This window comes from Labrus mixtus, chromosome 12 (genome assembly GCF_963584025.1).
Source record: "Labrus mixtus chromosome 12, fLabMix1.1, whole genome shotgun sequence".
NCBI classification, from domain to species: Eukaryota; Metazoa; Chordata; class Actinopteri; order Labriformes; family Labridae; genus Labrus; species Labrus mixtus.
In genome coordinates this window covers 6106514-6131597 of record NC_083623.1, presented here as the reverse complement: position 1 = coordinate 6131597, position 25084 = coordinate 6106514, and the positions used below count along the sequence as shown (strand labels likewise).

Sequence of the window (25084 nt, the reverse complement as noted above, 5' to 3'; positions counted from 1 at the left end):
GAGAAAGACTCATGCAGATAACACCAGCAGGATACTGATGGATAGATCTCAGCTCTCTGCAATGACTTTGACATGTTCCAGTGTGATCATCTCTTTTTGTTTTGCACTCCAGTTGATTTTAAAATTGTTTGTTTTCAGGCTTGAGTTTGTGAGTTAAGCTTCACGTCTCATTATGTGACAAGATGTTTTTGTGTGTTTGACTTTGGAACAAATTGCATGTGACCAAGGCTTCTTCGTAAATCAGTGAGTTCAGGGGGGTTATGCCATAATTTGCATAAGAAAATGGATAGCGCAGGAAATCTGGTAGAGAAATTGGGAAATAAAAATAATAATAGTAACTTAACTAGCACCGTTTAAAAAGATGGGTTTACAAGTGCTTTGACATACAAGCAAAAGCAACATTAAATGACATTCAGGAAAGGAGCCACAGGTCGGACTTGAACCTGGGACACCTGGTATTGTAAGACTACACATGGCTACTTTTTCATCTATGAATACTTACAGTCAGATAAACATGAACTCCATTTCTAAGTGTATTAGAAATCAATATCAACATAAACGGCTTTATATTGTAAACCAAAATAAATAAATCATAAAGGTCTAGCTGCGGCTGGAAAATCTACAAACGCTGTGAGTGGGCAGTAATCCCGTCATCGATGCAGAATCATCCACATCATCAGTTGGGTGCTCGATGCCTTTTGTGTGTAGTGCAGCGAGAACATTGAAAAACAGCAGTTTTGTCTTTCCATTCATTCTCTTATCGGCCACCTTGTGTGTGTGTGTGTTTGTGTGTGTGTGTGTGTGTGTGTGTGTGTGCGTGTGTGTGTGCGTGTGTGTGTGTGTCTTTCTTTGTGCTGACTGAACTCTGTGGTCGAATCAGCAAGTCAATATAGCTGATCAAACAACCCTCAAAAGAAAGCAATACTGACTGAGCTACTCTGAGAGAGAGAGAGAGAGAGAGAGAGAGAATAGAGCGAGAGTGTGTGTGAGTGTGTGTGTGTGTGTGTGTGTGTGTGTGTGTGTGTGTGTGTGTGTGTGCACGCGCATTTATGTGTGCATGAGAGCAGGTCTGATCATGCTTTGATGTCTGAGCTATGACAAGGTAGGCAGGAAAAATGTGGCTCCCATCAAACACACACACAAACATACTCACACACAAAAACTAATGCAAAATGTGAACATGCAACACGAACATGTTGCTGCAGATAACATTTAAAACATGTTAGTAAGTTGTTTTTGTTTTGCACTCCCTGTTACCGCATTGCAGTACAACTATATATAGTAGTAGTAAAAGTAGCCGTATTTGATTTTCTTTTTGTGGCTTTTATTGGTCAGACAGGACAGTGGATAGAGTCGGAAATCAGGGAGATAGAGAGAGTGGGCAATGACATGCGGGAAAGGAGCCGCAGGCCGGATCCAACCCGGGCCGCCCGCTTTGAGGACTGCAGCCTATGTACATGTAACCACTCAGCCATAGGCGCCCCATCAATTGAAAATGTAATGTACAGTAGGTGTGGTAAAGTTGTAGTATTTTCAGTACCGCTAGCAGTATTCGTAGTAAAGTTGAGTTAATGGTGTGTTAAAATGCAAAGTAGAAGCTGTAGCAGCAAAAGTGGTCCTGCTGTTTGTAGGATTAGAGATTATATAATAAAAGCAGAAGCTGTTTAAAAATTAACTTTGGTAGAAGTGTAATCATAGAACTTTTGCACCGAAGATGTAGAAGAAGAAGATATACCTTTATTAATCCCATGAGGGGGAAATTCACTTTTACACTCTGTTGTTGTTGAACATGCTTCACACGCGTAGGCTGAAATACACTCACATGCAACAAACAGGATCCCATGGACATGCGCTCATGGAGAGATCAGAGTGAGAGGCTGTACATGAAAGAGCACCCGAACAGGTGGGGGTTCAGTGCCTTGCTCAGACACCTCTCGAGCTGCCAGTTTATTTCCAGACTTGGTCCGCAACCGGGACTTGAACCAGCGACCCTCCAATTCTGAACCCGTGTCCTGACAAACTGAGCTGCTGTAGTACAAAGCAGTGTAAGTGTTCATGTAATTGTAGTAGTGGAAGTTGTCTTAGTGATGATATAATAAGTAGTAGTAGTAGTTGTTGTCTTAGTGGTTGCATTAAGTTTTAAAAAGATTTATTTTTGGGCTTTTTGTGCCTTTTAATGGAGAGACAGGACAGTGGATAGAGTTGGAAATCAGGGAGAGAGAGAGAGTGGGGAATGACATGCGGGAAAGAAGCCACAGGTGGATGTGAACCCGGGCCGCCCGCTTGAGACGACAGCCTCCATACGTGCATTAAGTTTTTTGTTAAAGTGTTAGTTCTGGTATCATTAAAGGTACAGTTAGTAGCATTGTAAACACAACATTCAAACTGGGGCCCTCCTCCTGGGCTCATCGCCTCCACTGCAGGACGTAGTGTGTATGTTTACAGCTTGTACCTACACCGCAAGCTACCGAACGCTGGCACAAGCTGACAACAAGTTCAGCTGCAGTACCATTAATGGCAGAAGTGTAAAGTTCCCACAGAAGTAGTAGGCGGAAGTAATCGAGGTACTTTTAGAAGTACACAAATACAACAAGAAAGTAGTGGTGGTATTTGTTGCAGCAGTTGAAGGCAATGGTGGAAGATTTAATGGTAGCAAAAATATTGGTCCTCGAGGTATTTTAGCATTGATTATAATAAAACATTTTATTTAAGGGCGCCTCTCAGGAGACTCAAGATCACCTTACGGATACAGCAACAGTAAAAACATTAGTATTAATAGTGGTGGTATCAGCGAAATGGTGCTGTTAATAAAGCCGCAGTAACATGTTTACAGTCGTGTCACTGTCAGTAAAAACAGCAGCTCTGTTTGTTCAGGTGAATATAATAAAGTAGTAGTGAGTGTAGGAATGCTTTTTATTGTGACGATGATAGTGGTAGACGTTTTCTACCAAGAAGTAGCTTGTGGAAGATACATTTATAAGAGCACCCCTTTGCCAAGCGGACAGTATGTCATTCATTACCCCACACACACACACACACACACACACACACACACACAGTGGAGCGTATCCTGGAATAGAGCTATTGTGTGTATATCAGGGTGGAGCTGTAAGTGACACTAAGTATAGAGAGCAGAGAGGGAAGGAGCCTCACTGTCTCTCTCCTCCTGCTCTCCTCACTCGTCCACCTCTATCACATGTAATCACACACTTCTACACACATTTACACAAATCCTCGGCGTTGACCCACTCTCTATTATTAAAGTAAAAATTATAGTTTCATGGACAAAATGGATTCCTTTCATGGTCCCTCAAGCCTCCATCTTTTTACATCTGCCTCCATGCTCTCATGGCGTCCGGCTGCTGCTTCATGTTCCTAATGTATCTCACTCCAAACACTATAAGTAGTGTTGATCATTTCCTTTTTCTTATTTCCTTTCTCCATTTTTTCTCTCTCTTTTTTTTTTTTTTTGTCCACTGCAACCATGTGTGGAGCAGCTGGAGGGTTTTAAGCGTGTCTGTATGCGTGTGTGTGTGTGTGTGTGTTGCCCTTGTGGCGTCCGCTTAAATACTTTTAGAGTAGCACAGAGTACAGTAGGACTTAGGAGATATATTTGTGTCATTCCTGATGTGTGTAATGCTTTTACATGGAATTCCCCTCCAAGAAATGTCCGCTGTGGTTTCAAGTGATATAAATAATGTCCGTTTTTATGCACCCTAATGAGTAGATTTTATCCAGAGAGCAGCTGACCTATAATCAGTGGAACTTTTCATATAAAACCCCAAGGTCTACATTTGGTGTAAGCGTGACTTGATAACTTTTGATTCGATCTTGGCATGTTTGCACTTTGCTCTGGTTTCGTTTTGCGCCCCAAACCGCCAAGGTCACGGAGACGCTGTGGAAACACTTGTGGTTGTGTTCGCAGTGTGTGACAAGAGCGGTGTTAGAGTTAGTTACTTTTTCAGGCCAAAAAGTCAAAGGGAAGTCAATAACTGGTAAAAAAAAAAAAAAAGAAAAGAAGAAGAAGTAACATGAATTATAAAGGTAATTAGACAGATGTGTTTTTAGGATGAAGAACATGTTGCATAACGTGTTTGTTTTCAGTCTTGAGAAGATTTATATGACTGTCTTATAAAAGGTCAAAATCTGCATGTGTAAGAACTGGATGTAGATGATTTCATTCAAATGTATTGAGTTAGCACAAAGCTGTTTCTTTGGCTTTTTTTTGTTTCATTCACAAAGCAGCAGTAGATACTAAATCTGCAGCAATTAGATAATGTAATCATTTTTTTATCATAGATGCAGAAAAATTGACGAGCTTCTAAAAATAAGAAGGTTTACCTTTAAGGTTGCGCTTCAAACAACTTAACCCTCTGTGTTGATAATGAGCAGAATTCAAACTTGTTTACTGCTGTCATTTGAAGCCGTAACTGTAATGTCTCTGGTCGTTTAGTTAACCCTGGAGGTCTGACGTCTCCAGCCTTTCTGCTGCTGTGTGTTATGATTTGCTTCCATCTTTGATACGGCAAATCCACCAAACAGCATCATCTCATAGTTCAGCCTTACCAGCTTTATCAAGTCAACTTCATTTACTTCCTGCTGTTTTTTATTACTATTTTTTTTTTAACCGCAGACGCTGATCATAAAACCGAAATGTCTCTGTTACAACTATCACCAAGAATAATTTGAAGCAATCACATGAACCTCAATATTTGACAATCCTGTGTGCTCTGTGCAGACAGAAGTTTAGAAAACATGAGCCCTGCTTTGACCTTTATCATTACTGGAGTCATCACCACCGTACACGGCAACACTTAACAATTGTCACCATGTTTCTCATACTTGTAGCTGCAGATGATGCAGGGGTTTTCTACCTGGAAGATATGTAAAAATTAATATTGTGATTTGTTCATTTTTATGCTTTTTTTTTCTTTTTTTAAACCATCTCTTTATTGTCTTTTATAGTAAAGCATAAACAGTGTAGAGCAAAACAGTACACATAATACGAAAACTAAAAAAGAGGAAATAAAAGTAAAGGAAAAAAAAAAATAATAATAAAAACAAAAACATAGCAGCCCTACTGACAGTCAGATGTGTTCATCAGTCCAAACCTCATTTTGTATGTCATTACCCTCCAGGAAGTTGTAAAAAATAGTCCATACTTTCCAAAACTTGTCAAGTTTGTTTTTTGAGAAATAGCTTATCCCTTCAAGAGCAAGAAAGAGAGTCATTCCTTTCAACCACTGAGAGACTCCACGGGTTGTCCGTTTGTTTCCTGAGCGAGCAATGCATCGTTTGGCCTCCAGGAAACAAACATTCAGAGTCACATACAAGTGTGAAGATTTGTTACATTTAAAATAGCAGGTTCCTTCTCGAAAGTCGATAAAAGATAATTCATTAAGAATAGACACTACGGAGGAGGGACTTTTGTGGAGTGACTAAGATTAGTAACTGGGTGCATGTGTTTATCAGATACTGTAGATAAGAGAGTATAGTCAAGCAGCAACATCCGGTCTTAAAAAAATGGGGGTGAATTTTTTTAACACGGCTCCGTTTTGATTTTAGAACGATACTTGTTATCCATAGTTAGGCGCATAGCTGACATCATTGACAGGTGGGCGGGATGTAACGGCTTCGACTCTAAGCCTGTCGTTAGGTTGACTGAGAGTTAGGCTGAGACGGGATTTTCCATCATGGCGGGCGCTGACAATGAGCCTCCGGAACCCCCCCCTGCGGTGACAAATGGCTGACGACACTCAGGCTCCGTTCATTAATATTTACAGTCTAGTTTACATTCATTAATACGGAATCTCATCCCCGATTGTTCATATATCTTGACGTGAACAGCCAGATTGAAATGTTATCATTGCTTTCCTTGATCTTACCTTCGAGTACTGTTAAGACTAATGAAACACTTTTTATTTTTATTTGCTAACAGTTGACTTCACATGAGTTCTTTATCTATAAATAACACCATCATGCTTTATAAGTCTGCTGTGACTGCACGTTTTATTATTTTCAGGCACTATTGTTTTCCACATCCTGTTCCCTCTACAGGTATCATCAAAGATAAATCTAACCCACAAACTGCCCTTTGTTGGTTGTTAATGTGTTTCACACAGCTCAGATTAGAGTCAGAGAAGTCAGGTACTTTCCAAACTGTCTGTAATCCAAGACTGAGGTTAAGGTCTGTAAAGGTCATGGACAATATAAACATCCAGGGAGTTACTAACTATGTGTGAGAGAGTTTAACCGTAAATATAACTGCTGCTGTAGGTGAGCTGTTGCACTTAAAAAAAGTCTTTATTTTCTGCACATAGGTTGTGTTTGTCCACATCTTCAAGTTGAATTCTCTCACTTTAAAGCTGCATTAAGCAATATCTTTCAAAGTCACATTAAAAAAAAACTCCCCCTAATGTGAACCACTGCTGTAGTCTGCAGCCTGAAATAACTTCTTTCAAGTCATAGTATCGCTCCGCTGGCCTCAATGAAACCCAACCAATGCACCTGCTCTCATCAAAAGGAAGTGTACAACCAGCTCACTCAAGCTGTTTATACACTTCCTGTGTAGCGCAAAATGGCGGAGAGGCGAAGGGGCTGAAGAACGTCGAGCAAATAGCAAACCAAAGACATCCGATTATTTTTCTCAGAAGTTGGGGCGACCAAACCAGGGCTGAATTGGATTTACGTTCAGCATGTGACCAAAAAGATGACTGCAAGTCCAGATTCCTCTGTTTCGGCTGAATGTGTAAGTAGTCAGTTGTTTGCTTAAAAGTTAGCTGTAGGAGCAGATAGAGTCAGGGTCTGTTTGTCTCTTAATGTTAAAAAAAAAAAGATATTGCTTAATGCAGCTTGAATTTAGTTTTGGGGTTTAATTCATAAATGTTTTGGCCACGTGTTCCCATCAATGACACGTCATAGTGCACAAGATAGACACTAGTGCACTCATTGTAATTTAACTTAAAAAAGACACTTATTATTTGTGATCTTGGTTTTACTCACTCTTATGATTTTGATTTTATTGTGCACAAAGATTTAAGTTTCATTTGAGCTAATTTTTCGCAGCTATTTAGTCACTGCAATGTATCTTCTTAAAGCACCTGCTTGTTTTTATACTTAGCAAGTTTGACAATAGTTCACTGCTTTTATTTGCTACGTTTGATTGTGTCATGTCTTTTGCAATGTTTGCAATCAATGGTGTCTTAAAATGCTGTGAACAGAAATATAATTTTTATGATTTCAGCCAAAATCACTTCTGTTATTTCAGCAGTTTATTCAATGAGGTGACCGAAATGTTACTTTTAACTTAAGCACTTTCTTTGTTGATAAGGATCACATTTATATAATCGTACACAGTTGTAAAACACTTGATGAGAGTAAATGAAGACGTGTGTAGTTCTCCTTTAAGGTTTAACAAACTGTTTTGGGCCGCCGAGGCGTTATCCGATGCTAACTCTAAAATAATATCTGGTAACGTAGATAAAACCAAAAAAACGCAGCGCTGAAGGACTGTCATAACCCGTGCTGAAGACATAAAAATCAAGCTGCCTGAAGGAGCTAAATTAAGCATTGACTTTGTTGCATCAGCAAATGAGTGGCCTTAAAGTTTTATCCTTCAAGTTATTTGCCATCATTTTTACAAAAGGGTCAGTAAGGACCAAAATACTGTACGTATCTCAATCAATCAATCAATCAATCTTTATTTGTATAGCGTCAACTCATAACAAGTGTTATCTCGAGACACTTTACAAAAAGCAGGTAAAAGACCTTACTTATTGCTATATTACAAAGATCTATATTTTTCTGTCCGTAAAGAAAATGTTTTGGGCCTTACAATCCACTGACCTACCTAAAGTCCACTCATGCACCCAAACCCTGCTCGTGTTAAAGTACCCCGTGTTAAGAGTGTGTGCTGGGGTACTTAAGTTTGCCCCTGCGGCCCTTTTTGTCACCTTTTGTGTTCTCTCCCTTTTTACAGGCCTTCTCACCTGCTCATTACAGCCTTTGTGGGCTTGTTAGCGCTAGCTAGCGTTAGCGTCCCCTTTGAGCTCGACGTTCGCCCCTTGCTCTCCACTTTTTAACTACCCGTCTATAAAAATTTGTCCGCCTGTTTAGGACACACAAACCTGCTGGCCTTTCAGAGCGCACACATGGTCAGAGTTAACACCATTGGCACTAGTGAGCTAATGAAAGCCATTGAATTAAGATTGGATTGAGGGATTGTGTGCATGTCTAAACTGCACCGTGCACACTACAACTCTGACTCTTTAATATCTGGTTTCTAAAGTAGCCATGTCTTTTATTTTCATTGGTTATTTTAAGTCTACCGTAACGCTAAATCTATGAGGGGTCGGCATAATTAAACTGGAAAAGTTCCCCCCATGCCCTCATTAAACATAAACACTTAACAATATCAGTAGTAATCCCCTTCTCATGTCCTAGTGTGTGTAAGTGTTTGTGTGTGTGTGTGTGTTAATCGGATCTGGGAGTGATTTTACACTGATCCAATGCAGACACACTCTGCTGGGTGTACCTGCTCTGCGTTGTACTAACAAGAGTAGACTAATAGATATGTGCACTTTGATTGTGTGTGCATGTAGCAGCTTTATGTATGTGTGTGTATATAAGGCCTGTACATGTGTGTACGTTCAGTTATTATGTCTGCGGAGTCCTTTGATGAGTCTAGACAAGGGCCAGCGGCAGTTTTCTCAGACCTAGACTCTGCTCCGTCTGTTTCCCAGGAGATGGCGGCCTCTGACCCGTGTGCAAATGCCCCCCCAACCCCGCCAGAGGAGCCGGAGCCCTCCCCCTCCCCTCGCAAGAAGCGCGGCCGTCGGAAACTCGAGCAAACAGAGAAGAATAAGGGTATAGATGTCATACAAAGTCATATAATTCCTGTTACATGACTTTGTCCACACATGAAGTTATCACAATGTTTTAAGACGTCTCTAAATTTGACAGTATTCAAAAGCTGAATATATGACTTTTTAGATGCTTTAAAGCTCCTGTGAGGAACTTTTGGTGTGTGTCGCCCCCTGTGGACAAAGAGGTTCACCTTAACTTTGCTTGTCTTGTCCCGTACCTGTGTAGGAATTGTTTTATGGCAAAAAAAGACATTACAATGAATTTTATAATTGCCAATATTTGCAACAAAAAATGTAAAAGAAAGGTCCAAAAATGTTTTTCCGTTGCGTGTTGTTAATCGTCTCCTACCCTGTGGCAGAAATAACATAAAAAAATACGATATGGAAATCATCAATCTAGTCGCTGATGGTATTGTTTGCTTTTTTTAGGTCATAAAAAGGCATGACAGTTCATTTCAGCCTGTCTCAAAACCAGATAAAAACTCCTCACAGGGGCTTTTAGGGTTTAAAAGGTACACAAATTATTCATATAAGACATTCTTTAAGACTACCAGTGTTAGTTTACCTGCAATTTTAAACTGTAAATGACTCCCAGATTGCAGTGTTTGATGGTACTTTAAAGCTTTGACTATGTATGCCTGGACAAAGTGATGAAAACCATGACTTTACCTCATTAAATCTGTACAAATGGGCCATTTCCTGTAACTTCTCTTCTCCTGCAGACGAGCCAGACGACAGAAATTGCGACTCCCCCAGAGAGGTGAGACACCAAGTAACGGGAGTTTTTTTTTTTTTTTTTTCTTTTCCACATCCAGGAATACAGACAAAACATTGTCATAGTTAAAGCAGATTTTAGAGTGCGTGTATAACAAGGTTTTTTGTGTGCGCACGTGTGTGCAGGTGGAGACTGGGAGGCTGCGGAGGAGGCCGGTCCCCAGAGTGACTTTCCAGGCTGGAGATCCGTATTACATCAGCAGGAGACAGAGAGAAGAATGGCTCAGCCGCTGGAAGATGGAGGTGGGAGAGAAACAGGTCTCTGTCTGTGTGAAATTACAGCTTCAGAATCCAGAAGGCTTTTGTTTTCCTGTTTGGAAAGAATTAACTGTTCCTGTTCTGTCAGAATTAACCATTTAAAGTTAAGACCTCTATCATTATGAACAGGGCCAGTTTGAAGAGAAGACAGTTTATTCACTGTGCTGCACTTTTCTTGGATTCATTTGATCTTGGATTGTCTAACATACATCTTAGAGGTTTGTTTTTTTCTGTAATATCAGCAGAGAGGATGCAATTATAATTGTTTAAAGATGCTTTATATTGAAAACCATCCTAATAATAGTAGAAGAAGACAGCTGTGGTTTCGCGCCATGTAGTCTTGAAACATAACATTTGAGAAGCATTGAGCGACAATGCTAAATAAGAACTTACTTGGACGTAAAATGACCTGTGTTAGGTTATTGTGTTGATGCTCTTTTTGTGTTAAATGTTCGTTTTATTCAAATAAAGTGAGCGAGCAGTCTAAAATATCCAACTGAAGATTATTTTTCAATGTTTAAAAATGGATCGAAGCCCGTTTTGAGCAGCTGCTCTGCTCATATGACATCTCACTACAACATACATGTTCTTTCTGTCAGGGCTGCTGCTGTGGTTCATACAGATAAAACAAAAACAAAAAAACACCTCCACTCAATCATCCACCCATAGACCCCGATGCATCCTTCATCCAGGAAGGGAGTTGGTGTCAACACTCCCCCGCTCCCTGCCTTGTTGACACAGGTGTTTAATGGTCTGATGTGATAAGATCGGAGTCTAGATTTCAAACATTTATGCTGCACGTAATCATTCACTTTTATAGTTCTGAAAAGTACTTGATGTTTATTTCGAGGCCATATTGCCCTGCTTGTTTGTTCATCTTTTAGAAGGCGTGTTTAAGCAAGAAGGCCGTTACTCTTTGTGTTTCTGAACATTTTACATTTCAAGGAGTTGTTTTAGACCGATAATTATCTTCCATTGAAGAATTTCAGGACCGTTTGAATCCCCGGTTTTGACCCATTTAGCTCGATTCAGCTTTTTAAAAACACGTCAAACTGTGAATACTTTCTTAAAAGAACCTGCCCACTGGAGTCTAATTATCTTTCTTTATTTATCTGTATTCATCAGCACTCTCTGCAGTCTCCCTGCCCTTCTTTAGTCCGTTGACTTTATTTGTTTACACTCTAAACAGACACAAGGTTTTCTGCTGAAAGAAGGACCGGGCTCGTCTATTTGATTGACTTTTTGCAGTGACTCAACACTCAACAGCGGAGTCACATTGAAAGTGAGAATGGAGCCTTGCCCTTCAGCGGCTGCAAATGTTTGTCACCCACAGTTTTCTTTAGAGACTTGAGCTTTAAGTTCACACTTTGAAATGCCTTCGTGTAAGTTTAACATTTTAGTTATTGAATTGCAATGTTATCTTAAAAGTTGTGATAAAAAGTGGCTCCTCTGACATTCCACTTATTCCTTTTTTTACATTTCAAGCATGGACCCTTGACTTCAGTATTTTTACATTTGCATGTTTACTGCTCCCAGTAGTGAGAAACTCCCAGAGAGTAATGACTCAACTCAGCCGCTCACTTGAGCTCTTGAATCTTGACCTTTAGCTCGACTCTTTGTTATGCTTTTATGTAAAACTTCACCCGCACAGATCTAATTTCTTCAAGTTTTCAACCATTTTCAGCAACATCAAAAAACCTCTAAAACCCTGCTTTGTGCTACATGATTAGCTTCAAACATCAAGCATTGACAACGTTGGCAACTAGCTGGTGAACATAGTGCAGTATAGTTTATTATTTCCCTCACCAGCTGGTGCAGACCAAACACAGAGCTGAAGAGTGAATAAATGAGACTTGCATTCAACAGGTGGTCAGAAACACGGCTCCAAAAAGCTAATGATGCTACATATCTGCAGGACGTCTAAATAGGAAACTAACAAGTTCAGCTTTACGACTTCAAACATGTCAGTGCTGTGTTTACAGCTTGTAATGCTGACCAGCTAAAATAGCATTAAATTCCCTTCTATCATCATCAGACGAATACAGAAATGTGACACGAGCATGCACCTGTAAAATATTGATATAGAGCACACGCTGTGCTGCAACCCAGACAGAACAAATGTGTGTGAGTCTGTGGAAAAGAGAGTGTATGAGGGGAGGGTAAAAGAAAGAAAGACACAATGACTGTGAGACAGGATGTGTGTGGTCAGGAGAGGAAGAGAGAGAAAGTCATTCAGGTTGATTGACAGACAGTGCTGGCTGAAACACACAGAGATGTGAGAGTGTGTGAAGTATAACCGGAGTGTGTGAAAGAGAGGCCGACTGAGCAGACAGCAACCTCACCAGCGTCTTCCTGCAGCTTTGAATTAGTTCAGTCAGTCTGTGTTTGATGGACACAACCCTCAATTATGTCTCTACACGAACAAAAGAGAAAGCAGTTTTGACTGTTCACAAGCAGGGCGCCTCAAATGTATTTAGATAGAATGCTTCTTCTTTTTTTTTGTTGCATTTGTGACTTCCTGCCGTCTTCTCTCAGACTGACTCTTCACCTACTCTAAAGCCATGGTGATGTGTGTTTTACATGAGTGCAGGGAACAGAAACTTACACCTTTTTCAACAAGAATTTGTTGTTTTGATATTTTAGACATTAACAAAATGAACTGCATAACGTACAAACGATACAAAGAACATCCAATTCTCTCTTCCCCGTCTCTAATCTAATCGAGCAGACATATTTACATACAGTAGTTTAACAACAGGCCCGTGCAGGAAGTCAGGTTTTGTATTTAGAAATGAAAGAGCAAAATGTGGTGAGGCAAGTAAAAGAAAGGGTTCATTAAATTAAATATAAAGTAAAAGAAAAGTATTCTTGAAAAGGTTCCCATATCTTTTTAGTTTTCAAAACCTCATATCAATTTGAATGAAAGAAAAAATCTAGAAGATTTCAGGCTACTGCCCCTGAAATCTTCACAAGTTAGTTGTTCACACATTTCACCTCACAGCATGAAGATATCCATGTCAGGCAAGAGAGGGGGGGGCAGGGGTCTTGGGATGCAAGACAGAAGCAACCAAGTCCCCTATACAATGCTATGATGAGAAGTGTTCCCCTTTTTATCGATGCAACCTGTTGGTTCACACAATCACAATATAAACACAATAGAGAAGGACATACTGAGGAAAATAAGACATGCTGAAACAGTTTCATTTCGTGCACAGAGATCACACTGGTCGCAGGAGTATAAACGACACCTTTCAACCGCTCAGGGTGGATTCTCCTGAATGTTTCCTGCTGAGTTCTCACATCATCTCACTCCGGCTTCATGTGGACAATTTGCCCAGGGGCTGGCAGGATAAAAATATGCGTAATGTCGGAGTGAAAAATGTGGCTGTTTGCGTTGACACATGAAGCTCATCCGAAAAATGTTGCGACATTTTCAGGAGTTTTGTGCAATTGTGAAAGAAAGACAGAAAGCGAAACGATGGACGAAGCCAACTTAACTATGCAGTAGGTTAATGTGAACAATAAAGAAAACAGGAAAAACACCTAAACACCAAAAAATGGAAATGACATAAAAATGATCTAAGAAGATTAAAAAAAAAAAAAAAAAACCTTTGGTAAAAGCTTCAGAGATGTCACAACTTGATGTAGGGCTGCAAACAGGCAATGTTATTAGAACGACTTCAAGCAGTGAAACGATCAGAAACCACTGATTTAACCTTTAATGTGATGAAATTAACCATGCATTTCATCACATCGTTAGCTAACCAGTGAATGTTGTAGTTTAAAGAGTACAATCCTCCCCTCTGTAGATCAGTGGAGTGAAAGTCTGTAGCAGCAAAAAGGGAAACACTTTGGGTAAGCACCTAAAAATTGCACACAAGTACATATGGGACAGCAGGAGTGCGGAAACTCTGCAGATCAAACAAAATGCAAAGTATTCAGAGGGAAGATTTGAAAAGGGGATAAGAAAGGCAGAAAGGCAGTAGCATAGTAGGAAGAATGAAAGAATGAAAGGAAGGAAGGAAGGAAGATTTTTAAAAAAAGGAGGTAAAGCAAGAAGAAGGATAAAAGCAGTCAAATAATAAAGATAGCTGAGAAAAAGAAGACCGACTGAGATGTAAAAACAGGTATGAGACAGATCCTGACGACGTGAGGGAAACGAGAGAAAGAGGAGAAAGAATAACTGAGAAAAGAGTGTGTGTGTGTGTGTGTGTGTGTGTGTGTGTGTGTGTGTGTGTGTGTGTGTGTGTGTGTGTGTGTACATGTGTGCAGAGAGATTGAGGTAAAATCAGTGATGGTGACAGAGGTTAAACAGTTCCAGGTTTCTGCCTCTGTGTGTGTGTGTGTGTGTGTGTGTGTGTGTGTGTGTGTGTGTGTGTGTTTGCTCTGTCAGTCAGTTGAACTGCAGCCAGCTGTTCACACCCCCATCAGCATCACATCTGACTGCAGTCTGAAGGAAACCTGGTAACTCTGCAGTGTTCTCCATTTTGGGTTGAAAAAAAGAAAAAAAAGGAACCTGGCATCTTTTCACTTCAGTCTAAAGTTACAGCCAAAAAAAAAAACTGAACTCTGAGTGAGGTTAAGTGTGCTGTGTATATTCGAGGGATGAACTTTATTTCCTCCTTTAGAAAGAAACTCGACTTTGACCTCATTTTCTGCTGCTTTGATTAGAACCACACTGAGCACGAATGTAGCCACGACCTTGTTTTTACCTCCAACCACTTGTTATGATGTGAAGGATGAGAAGCAAGACGCATCATTTCTGAAACTCTTTGTATTGTGTTATAACTGCTGGCACACTGTGTGATATATTAGAAAAACTCTAATGATTAAACAGCTCACACTTTTCTTTTTTGGCACCTTCTGTCTCACTATGCTGCATTTTTCTTTTCCAATTGCAAGTAGAGCTGCAACCAAAGATTATGATACATGAATAGTTCCCTTTGCAAATGTCAGAAAATAGAAAAACCTTTTATTAATGTAAAGATTTTAGGTGATGACTTTATACTTCTTATTCTGTCTCACCAACAGGTAAAAAAAAAAAAAAAAAAAAAAACTTCTGAACTATCATTTATGTCAAAGACAAGTAAGTACAGTTTATTTGTGTAGCACTTTTCACAAACTAGTCGTTCATGGGCCGACATTATAAAATCCTGCTATGACCAGGAACAATAATTGACCCAGTTAAACATCGATCAATAGGTCGACTTGGGTGGACATCATTACCCATAAGCCTGTCTAAACAACAAGCACATGTTTGACGTTCTGTTTGAAATGGATGGCTCGATGTTGATCCTGGTCTACTGTAATGTAGTTTAAAGCCATAAATTAAAGATGTCCCGCAGAGAAAATGTAGCGGACGAAGAGAGAAATAGCACCAAAAGGAAGGGTAGATATTGGACTCATGTTGGGTACGCTCTACAGGACAACCAAGAACTTTTTGGGGAACGATTCCCTCCTCCTAACGAAAGTAAGCAAAATCCCAAGTGCCAGATTTTCCTGTGATGTAAGGAGTGTTGATTGTGGCCGCACCGATTTCAACTCACAAATGTCCTGTTGTGTGGTGGTGGGGAAACCCCCGCGGTCAGCCGAGCACGCACTCTATGAATAATCACGTGAATGATAGCCGATTAGGAGGCAGGATGACTGAAGAAGAAAGCACAACAATGCTCACCTCTTGCTCGCGCTACTTGCGTTTCTGCTCCTGCGCCAATCGTTTCTTCTTATTTCATTGTGAATTTTTCCGTGAAAAGTTGTCCGAGGAGATCGTCACCCGTTCTTCTTGCCTGTCGTCCGCAATGATTGTTTACTCTGATGTCATGTTTGACCTCAAGAGGTTTTGAGAGAGTTCCAGTTGTGAGAGTTGTTATTGAAATGAATCAGTATCTGTTACAGTGTTATTTCATGTTTTTTTTGGGTTTTTTTTTTAACAAATCGTTGTTCTCCACACACCGCAGGAATAACGCTGTTACATTTATCATTAATTGTCATCATGTATGGTATCTTTTAAGAAATGTTTTTGTGTCCGGACAAGGCTTAACATGCCACACTCAGACAGAAATAAAACTACAAATGCATGCTAGGGTTTCAGTTTTTTTTCCTTTTTTTATGCCTGTATTGTAGAGACAGGACGGTGGATAGAGTCAGAAAACAGGGAGAGAGAGAGAGTGGGGAATAACATGCGGGAAAAGAGCCACAGGTCGGATTCGAAACCTGGGCTGCCAACTTCGAGGACTACAGCCTCTGTACATGGGGCGCACACTCTAACCACTCGGCCACCGGTGCCCACCGGCAACAATTTTTCCACCACATAGCTACAACAACTTTCTTTGTCTCATATTTTTTCTGTTTGAAAGATCGTAAATTGATGCAGCTGTGGATGATTTTAACTGGATTAGAGTAATAAGTGACAATACAAAACAGTGTTCTCCATATTTTATATAAATAACAGAAATATTATGTCTGCCCCTGTCTTTATTTTGCTCTTTGTAACTCTAAACTCTCTCATATGACTCTCTGTGTAACTGAGTTTCACTCTATGCGTACTCTCCTGTGTGTGTGTGTGTGTGTGTGTGTGTGTGTGTGTGAGGGAGGTCACGACCCTGACACATTCTGTTGCCTTGTCAACTCTGAGGCTTACCTAACCTTTGACCTCTGCTCACATACACACCTCACAGACACACATGTAAACACTTGGTGGATTTGTGTGTGTGTCTGTCGTCATCACCCTTAAACTCCCTCGGGCTACCAGACATAACTCTACACAGGCACTCATTGTGTGTGTGTGTGTGTGTGTGTGTGTGTGTGTGTGTGTGTGTGTGTGTGTGTGTGTGTGTGTGGGTGCGTGTGCGTGTGCGTGTGCGTGTGTGTGTGTGTTGTTGAAGTTCACCTAAACATCTGTTGGGAGAAGGAGCCAGTAAATCACACACTTCACTGCTGGCCAATGAGCGCAGAGGGTGAAGAGGACTTGAGGGCGAGTGTGTCCGACGCAGACACAGAGAGGAGAGTGTAGGAGAGAAGAGGAGGAGGTGAGAGAGAGAGAGAGAGAGAGAGAGATAGACAAATGAAGAAAATGAAGGAGAGAAAGAGAGCCAGGGAGGAAGGGCTGCCTTTAAAGAGCTGCCATGTCCTGTCTGTAAGTGATCTGATTTTTTTTTCCTTCTGCCTTCTCCTCGTGTCTAAGTGTTGCAGAGTATGCCAGTAAGGTTGTCAAAGATGTTCAATTCTTTTCCATACCACATGTTTTAAAACTATCTGTTATTTTAATGATTGATAGTATCAAAAAGGACCAAAGCTTTTAAAAAACTACAGATATTCAGTCGTGCTTTAAATCGAAATGAGAGAGCACCACTGTCTGAATTGCTCAACAACATTGGCAAAGTTTTGGCACAGAATCGTTGCCATTTTTTGGTCATTTAAAAAAAAAAGAAATTCCCCGATATGACGTGCCCAGGAATTGTGTTTTTGTTGTTGTTTTGGTGGTATCGAAACAGCTGTCCAGTACTAGAATAGTTCCAAAGATTAAAAGCTAGTGTGTGAGGAAAAGTCGGCTTTATTTCACAACAAGTGATTCAAACTTTTTCTGTCACAAACAAGATGAATCTTTGGAAACAGCGTGTAATGCAGAGTGCTTTAAGCTTCCTTTTGGCTCAGTGTTTGAACATATAAGAGACATCATTTTGTTGACTTTCTGTTTACCTGTTTGTTTGGTTTTTTGGGGGTAAGGGAGAAGTTTTGGGACAAAGATAAACTCTGTTAATCATCGTAAGACCCCCCCGCTCAGTTTATCTTACAAGCCAACTTCACTCAACTCGACTTTATTTGTCCCTGAAGGACGATTGGTTTCACAGCAAGACATAACAGGACAGAAAAAAAGACGAAACACATTTAAAAATCGACCACGGTAAAATGTAAGAGGCACTCGATAAACAATAAGCGATGCTTGACTGATGATCTTAGCAGCTTCCATTAGAATAAAGTGCTGAGTCAGCATGTAGCCGTGTAATTAAGTAAAAGAACGAAGCACAAAAGAAATCCCTGAACATGGATTCACACCAGACCTCTGAAAACGTAGAAATTGCCATGCCCATTGTCACCACGCAACATCTTAGATTGAATCTGGGTACAAAAGAAGAAATTTGTAGAAAAAAGGATTTTGAGATATTAATACATATCGTTTATTACTAACAACAGCAGCCTGTTAAAGATCAAGTGCTCAAAACTGTAAATAACTAAGTATAAGCTGCTTAACTAACAAGAGATCCAAAAACAAACAGCACATAGTTTTGATTTTATTGATTTTATGGCCTGGGGGAATTTTCCTCCGTTTTATTTACCTATTTATTTACTCCACAAATTATGTTAATAATCTTGAAAACAACAACAAATCCCCAGAAAACACGCTGCAGTGTTAATATCTAGTGTCAGACACCATCATTTGATTGATGAATTTAGTCAGAAGTTCAGCTCAAAGCAGACTTTATTATCTCAAATGGTTTTCCAATAGGGTGAGAGTTGAAATCCCCCACCAATTATCACACCAAGAAAAAAAAAAGGTAAAAGGTCCATTAATGATTCAAACAGATGCTGTTTGATTGGTTTCATTATTCAGACATCCAGAGAGCTTCATAGAAAAGCACTGATCATGTCCTTTAACATGTCCCACGACTCAGATCGATAGTGCTGAAAGAGTGTCTCACTGTGTGTTACCTACTGACAATGTGAGAGAGGGAAACTAATTTCTCTCTTCTAATTGTTCTGTGTGTGTGTGTGTGTGTGTGTGTGTGTGTGTGGGTGTGTGTGCATGCTGAGCAACGTTGGGTTCATCTCCAGGTCAGGGTCGGTCATGCTCATAAAGGGGGGGCGGGGCTTTAAGAAACGGCTCATTTGGCCCGAGGTCGCGGGGTGAGCGGTCAGAAGTCAAGGGGGAGGCGGGAACAAGAGTGAAAACAGTGACCGGGCCACGAGGTTCTGTGGAGGTCAAAGTCGTAACTCACAGAATTACAACTCCTTTCAGTCTCATTACCCCGGTCTTCCTTTAGTCGCCCGTCACAGGGACACAAACGTGGCTGCGCTTTATTTTCTACAACAAGAACAATAACCAAATATTCTGAATTCTAATATTGCTCTTGTGTGTTTCATACTATGAGAGGCATGTAGTGGTGGGGCAGCACAGATGAAAGACGTCAATCAAAACATCAGCATGACTGGTAATCATTTAAGCTGCTCACGTTCAGTTCAGCTGAGTAAAGGAATCCCGTTAAAGAGCCTTTGATTGGCTCCACAGGCGAGTGAACCGATGACTTTATCAACGCAAACACAGAGCAGTCATATCTGGATACAAATGCTGCCACCATGACAGTCACCTTTAAGATACGATATACTCGTTAATGTCTCCACAGGGCGTTTTCTTGTTGCGCGGTGAATTCAAATAAACACAAAATAATACAACATACAACAGCAGCAATCATAAACATAAACGCCTTCTCACAGTTTTGACATTTTGGCATATTGCAAAACCCCTCAGCACATCTTAATGAGAATCTGGATGGACAGAGGCAGAAATTAACTTACATGTTGCATGTACTGACATCATGTCTGTGTGTTATATTTGCTCCGTCATTATTAGGAAACTGAGATTTCTCATTGCGTCTGTCCCTCATCTGAGTCCAACGCTACAGAAGACTTTTTGTCAGTCAGAAGGACACCACAAAGTCAGTCCCCCTGTTTTCCTTCTCTTTTCTCCTCTTCCTTCATTTCTCTCTCCCGTTCTCTTGCTCGTTCCTCCCTCTTCCTTCGTTTCTCGCTGACCTTCCTGGGCTGTGACAGTCCGACGCAACCCTGAAGCAGAAGACACTCCTGTTTTTTTTTTTTCCTGTGTGCATTTGTTTGCGTTTTGCAGCCGTCGTTTAAAGCGGGAAGTTTGAAATTGTCTTCACGTTGTTCCCTACCTGACACGCTCAATTTCAGCTGTTTCAACATAATATTTAAACAGTTTGTGGCGATGTGTTGATCTTCCTGAGCAAACATTTTTTTGAGGCAATTCAGAGTGGAAACCTGAATGAAGTCTGCAGAAGAGCCTCCTCACTGGCTGTTCAGACAAGTGAATCAATAAGATGTCAGATGGATTACATTCACCAGCTCAGCTGTTAAAACATCACATTTAAAACGTTTTTGGTTGTGTGTCAGTTATTTTAAGCAGACATGTTTTTCAAGACCCTGCCAAGTGGAAGCCTCCCTGTTGAAATGCTTTCTACTGACCTTACTGCTGTACTCATTTCAGACCTTTATTTACAGCAGTGGACAAAAAACACAACAGATAAAAGAAAAAGACATAGGACAGTGCAACACAACCTAAAACTTATAAATGTTACTGTTTGTTAAAATGTTCTCTGGAATGGTAGCGATATAAATGAAGTGCTATAGTGCAGCTTGAAAGTGCAGTCGTGGTTTAAAGAAGATTAAGAGCATTAATTGCACGAGGAACATTATGAAAGTTTGTATGTGTTGCTCTTGGCTCTGGGCAGCCTGAACCTCCGACCAGAGCGGAGAAGAACAAACTCCTCTAAGAGAGCTGGACAAGATCGACTTTGCTTTCCTCACACTTTGTCTGTTCCAGATATCTGATAAGGAAAGCTGCTAAGATAACTTTTTATAGGTTTGATAAATTATTATATTTTTCATGTAGTATTTGGATAAACCCACTCTCAGTATTTAACTCTCTTTTCTTAGACATAAATTTGAGCGCATGATCAACGTCTTTTGTTAAAAATATCTGCATTTAAAATTCCAGATGATTTTTTTTTTTTGCACTGAAAACTTTTATCATCAACCACTCTTACACAGCAGGATTAAAATCAACAGCAGGTTAAAGTAAAGATGCACTGACTGAGATAATCAGGGCTGATTTCGAGGCCGATGATGTAGGAGTCAGAGTTTGTTCAACAGGTGATTCCTCTGCACAGGAAAAAAACCTTCTCTGAATCTGAAGTTAGGCGTACTAGAAGACCGCATTAAATTGATTTGGAACAACTAATAAACATCGGCTACAGACAATCGACTCATGCTGCAGTATTTCCAAAGTGTGGCTGTCTGTCAACAGGTCCGATATCTGCCGATAGCGATGTTGAACCGATGCATCTGTCATCTCCAGTTTAAAATAATCAGATGCTGCTGTGATTCATGAAGCTGACCGTTCAGTATCTTCCCATCTGAGTTTTTCTACCACAGAAAACCAGAGCAGAGGCATGTAGTTTGATATTTCATCTGTGAGTCATCTGCATCATTGAAAGCAGCAAAGCTTCCTGATGTGGGATTCCATCTGCTGATGTTGCCAGGCAACAATCTGTGTCATCCAGTGGGCAGGATTTTGGGTTGATACTAATTTGCTAAAAGGTTCATTTTCAACCCTCGAAAAACACAATGTGGTCCAGATACTGAGATAAATTATAAAGTCAAATTCAAACAGTAAAGTGTGGATGAAACGTGAAATGTCCTCGGTGAAGAAATGACTGTTATTTATTATACGTGTAATTAATTCATTGCACTACTATTATTAATTACATTATTCAGCTTTTCATCAAGTCAATAAAAAAAAAACAGACTGCAGATGATGAGTTATCTGAAGATTAGGAGTTAATAATGTTCAGATCTGACACAACAGAGCTGAGGGTTGATTCATCTTGTTACCAGATTAAAGCAGAAGCCAGAAAACTGAAAACAACGAGATAATAAATCCAAAGAAAATAAAAAGGATTCACATCGGAACAGCTGCAGACGCGTCATTTGAGAAGGAAATCTTGGTCTCTAGTTGCCAAAGATGAGCGGCTGACCAACCTCTACATTAAGATGTCAGAGGAAGAGATTTTTATATTCTGACATTTTCAGATTCAATTTGTTTGCAAAGTTTTCCGAGTGCTGCCTTTGCATGCTGTCATGGCGCTCCTCCCCTTCATCTTTGACAAACATTCACTTCGGTGATTCATCTGAGCACTCAGGCCTCGTCCACACGTAGGCGGGTATTTTTTTTTAATACCTGCCTACGTGTTCCTCCTCCGTTTGAATAAGTAATCCCGTCCACACACGCTGAGTTTTCAAAAAAAAAACATCTTCATCATGAAAACGTACAGCCCGCTGTGACGGCTGCCATGAGCGTGCCAAGTCAAAAAACGATGTCCTTGAGATGCGGCAGCGACCATTTCATTCACAAATGTATCCATCCAGGCGCCTCTGCCCGTCAACATAGTGGGAGAGCACCTGTGTGTGTATCGTGTATGAAGCCTATATGGGAACGAGGCCTTAGTTTACTTTACAAAAAAGCTTCAGAACGGTTTGGTTATGTTAGAATTTACAAAAAGGAAGCAAAGTTTTCCTTAAAACATCAGACTTTTTGTTGTTTTCCTGGATGCTCATCATCAATCACAGCTCGTTTAAATGTCTTCCAGCTTCGAGAATATTTTCCTCTTTGAATTTTTGAGTCATAAAATTCTACCAGATTAGGGATTTTGTTGCGTTGTTGTCTTGCAGAGCATTCCAAGGACTAAAAAAAGCAAATGAGTCTCCTTATTTCAAAATAGTCTCATTTTTCAGTTCATTGAGTCACATTCGCTGGTCTGGGATTCAAACTACAGGAAAGTGAGTTTGTGTTGTAAGAGGTAGAAATCCAGACGTTCCCTTTAAGTGTCCCAGATGTTTAAGAAACTAGTGACGACATATGGAGTGTCCCTTACAGTGCACAGATATGTGTGTGTGTGTTGTCAGTGTGTTTGAGTGTGTCGGCTGCTTACGATCCGTGTAACAGGCTGATTAGTATTTTATGAGGTCAGAGGTCAACAGAAGCGGGGAGGAGTGACCTCGCAACCTCGGGTCAAATGGAGAAGAGAACTGTCATGACCCGGCACTCTCACTTTTACTGTCTTCTCCGCTATTAATTCATGTCACTCCTGTTCCTGCTTTTCTTCTTCTCCTTCTTGTCTTTTATTTATTTTTCTTCTTTTCTTCTCCCTCCTCATCTCCTCCCTTTTCTTCTTCTTTTTTCCTCATTTCTTATTCTCTTCCCTTCTCCCTGTACGTCTCCTCTTTCTTCTTCCTCTCCGCCGCTCTTTCTTCTTTTGCGTGCTGTTCTTCTTTTTCCCCATGTTTGTTTCTTCCTTTCTACAGTTTATCTAGCGGGATGCCCCTCCCTCCAAAGTAGAGGATACTTTTCAGCTTTCCAAAGAGAAAACTTAAAAATAAAAATGTTTTTAGGTCAGTAAGTTTCTCTGGAGGAGATGTGGGATTTGTGACTTCTTCTGATGATTGTTTGGTTTCTGTTAGAAATCTGTGACTGATGTCAACCATGTGATTGACTGGCGAACTCTCGCCCAATGACGGCTGGGATGGGCTGCGACCCAGAACGGGAAAAGCGGTTTAAATAGTGTATGAAAGGCGGGATCTGTTAAATCTGTGCAAATTCAAACTGGAAAAAAATCAGGATTTTGACAGGTTTTGCTGGAGAAAGAAATAGTTCCCCACCTAAAAATCGAACTTTTTACATTTAAGTTTGTTTGTACAGATGAGATAATCATGATATGTAAGCCATATTGTTATTACTGAGCTTTTAAGGTGCTGCGAGGCTTAATGCATTAACGCAACACAGAGCTAGGCTAGCAGCACCGGTAAACATCACACCTTCACTAGTGGTGTCAAAAGTTTTGCTCTAGGCTGGGGGTGGAGATATCAGGGGAGGGGAGGGGTATATATTTTTTACCAGAATCCCACTGTGACATCACAAGGAGAGCACATTTGAAACAGAGCATTTTTCTCTGTGTTGTAAGACTTATGCAGACCACAAACAAAAGGACTGGATGAGTTTATTTCACATGTTGTGGGTCTGTAGACACTCAGGTTACCCAAATATATGTTCAAAAACACTGTAGAGGTGGATTTTTAATAATATGTCCCCTTTAAATAATGTATTTTTAAAGATGTATATTGCTCCTTTACTTACTTAGCCCCATACGTCTCGCTACATGAGGAAAAACTTCTCTCTCTCTCTCTCTCTATCTGTCTTTCTCTCTCTCTCTCTCTCAGTCTTTGACGAAACATGCTCCACTTCTCCTTCCTGTATTACATCCCTCAGTTTTATAATATAATCCTATTTACCCTCTCTCCCTTTCTTTGTCTCCCCTCCGTCCTTCTCTCTCCTCTCTGAGCTGAACCCGATGAACCGACTCTCCGCCGCACCCTTTTCTCCCCACTCACTTCCTGTTTAGAGGAACAATTAAAGGATTGTTCCTACAGCCCGGGGCACCATGGCCTTGATCTAGTGCAGCCACCACATCAGCTGGAAAGAGCGGCAGAAAACATCAATTACATAGGACTTCCTTGAAGGACAGTGTTTGCCCCTAGACCAACAGGAACACAACAGAAAGTGATCGACGAGCAGCCGATGAGGACGATGCTCAGCGGGAGCTGAAAGTCCGGCACGATCAATAACAATGACATGAACTCAGGAAGGGTTATAGCTGCTTTAACATTGGACAAAAGTGGAATGTAATGGTCAAACTTTGTCTTTGGCTTCTCATTTTACTAGATGATGTTTTTCTGCAGTACATTGATGTTGAATTACTAAGAGATTTACAAAGTCAAACCTGATTTGTCAGATTTTGCCTGTCGTCGACTGATCTTTGTCGGGGGTTTTTTGCACTCAGTGATCCATATTCTCAAACACATTCTTTAGTTTCTACGTATATTGTTATATTTATGATGTCTAAGTAGCCTTCTGTTTTATATATTTTCTTAGTAAGATGGATACAAGTGGACGATCTGCCCTCGCTGTTCACCGCTCGTATAAGTGTTGCAAAAAGCATCTGTGTGCTCTACAGGTGACCAGAGAGAGAGAGAGCGAGAGAGAGTGTGAAATGTCCGCTTGAGGTGCGACGTCTCATGTCTAATTTGAACCTTAAGTTGTTTTTTGCAGCCGAGTGCTGTTGATGTCATTCTTTAAACTCTATATTGATGATCTATATTCTCATTTGCGACCCCGTAATTACACTTTTAGTCTTCTAGAGTTGGAATAACATTTTTTTTTTTTTTTGGTAGAACCTGATCCATCCTCTCTCTCTCTCATTAAGTCTGCATTATGGTGACCTTTTAACGATATTGCACATGCCACATGACGCTTTGATAAACAAGTAAACCACTAAACA

General features: G+C 40.4%; 1 protein-coding gene across 18 annotated transcripts in view; it reads left to right on the top strand.

The window, feature by feature from the left end:
• Positions 1-25084, top strand: part of LOC132984745 (DNA (cytosine-5)-methyltransferase 3A-like) — a 65592-nt gene that overhangs the window by 18240 nt on the left and 22268 nt on the right. For 10 of the 18 annotated variants that reach the window (XM_061051676.1, XM_061051675.1, XM_061051670.1 and 7 more), the window contains exons 4-6: positions 8742-8865; positions 9587-9624; positions 9765-9896. The exons of 3 other annotated variants lie outside the window; for them this stretch is intronic. In XM_061051676.1, the coding sequence (XP_060907659.1) occupies positions 8742-8865; positions 9587-9624; positions 9765-9896 (294 nt within the window). Of the gene's footprint in view, positions 1-6480; positions 6749-8741; positions 8866-9586; positions 9625-9764; positions 9897-25084 lie in introns of those variants that run through there. 5 more of the 18 variants (XM_061051672.1, XM_061051671.1, XM_061051669.1 and 2 more) reach the window with 3 other exon arrangements.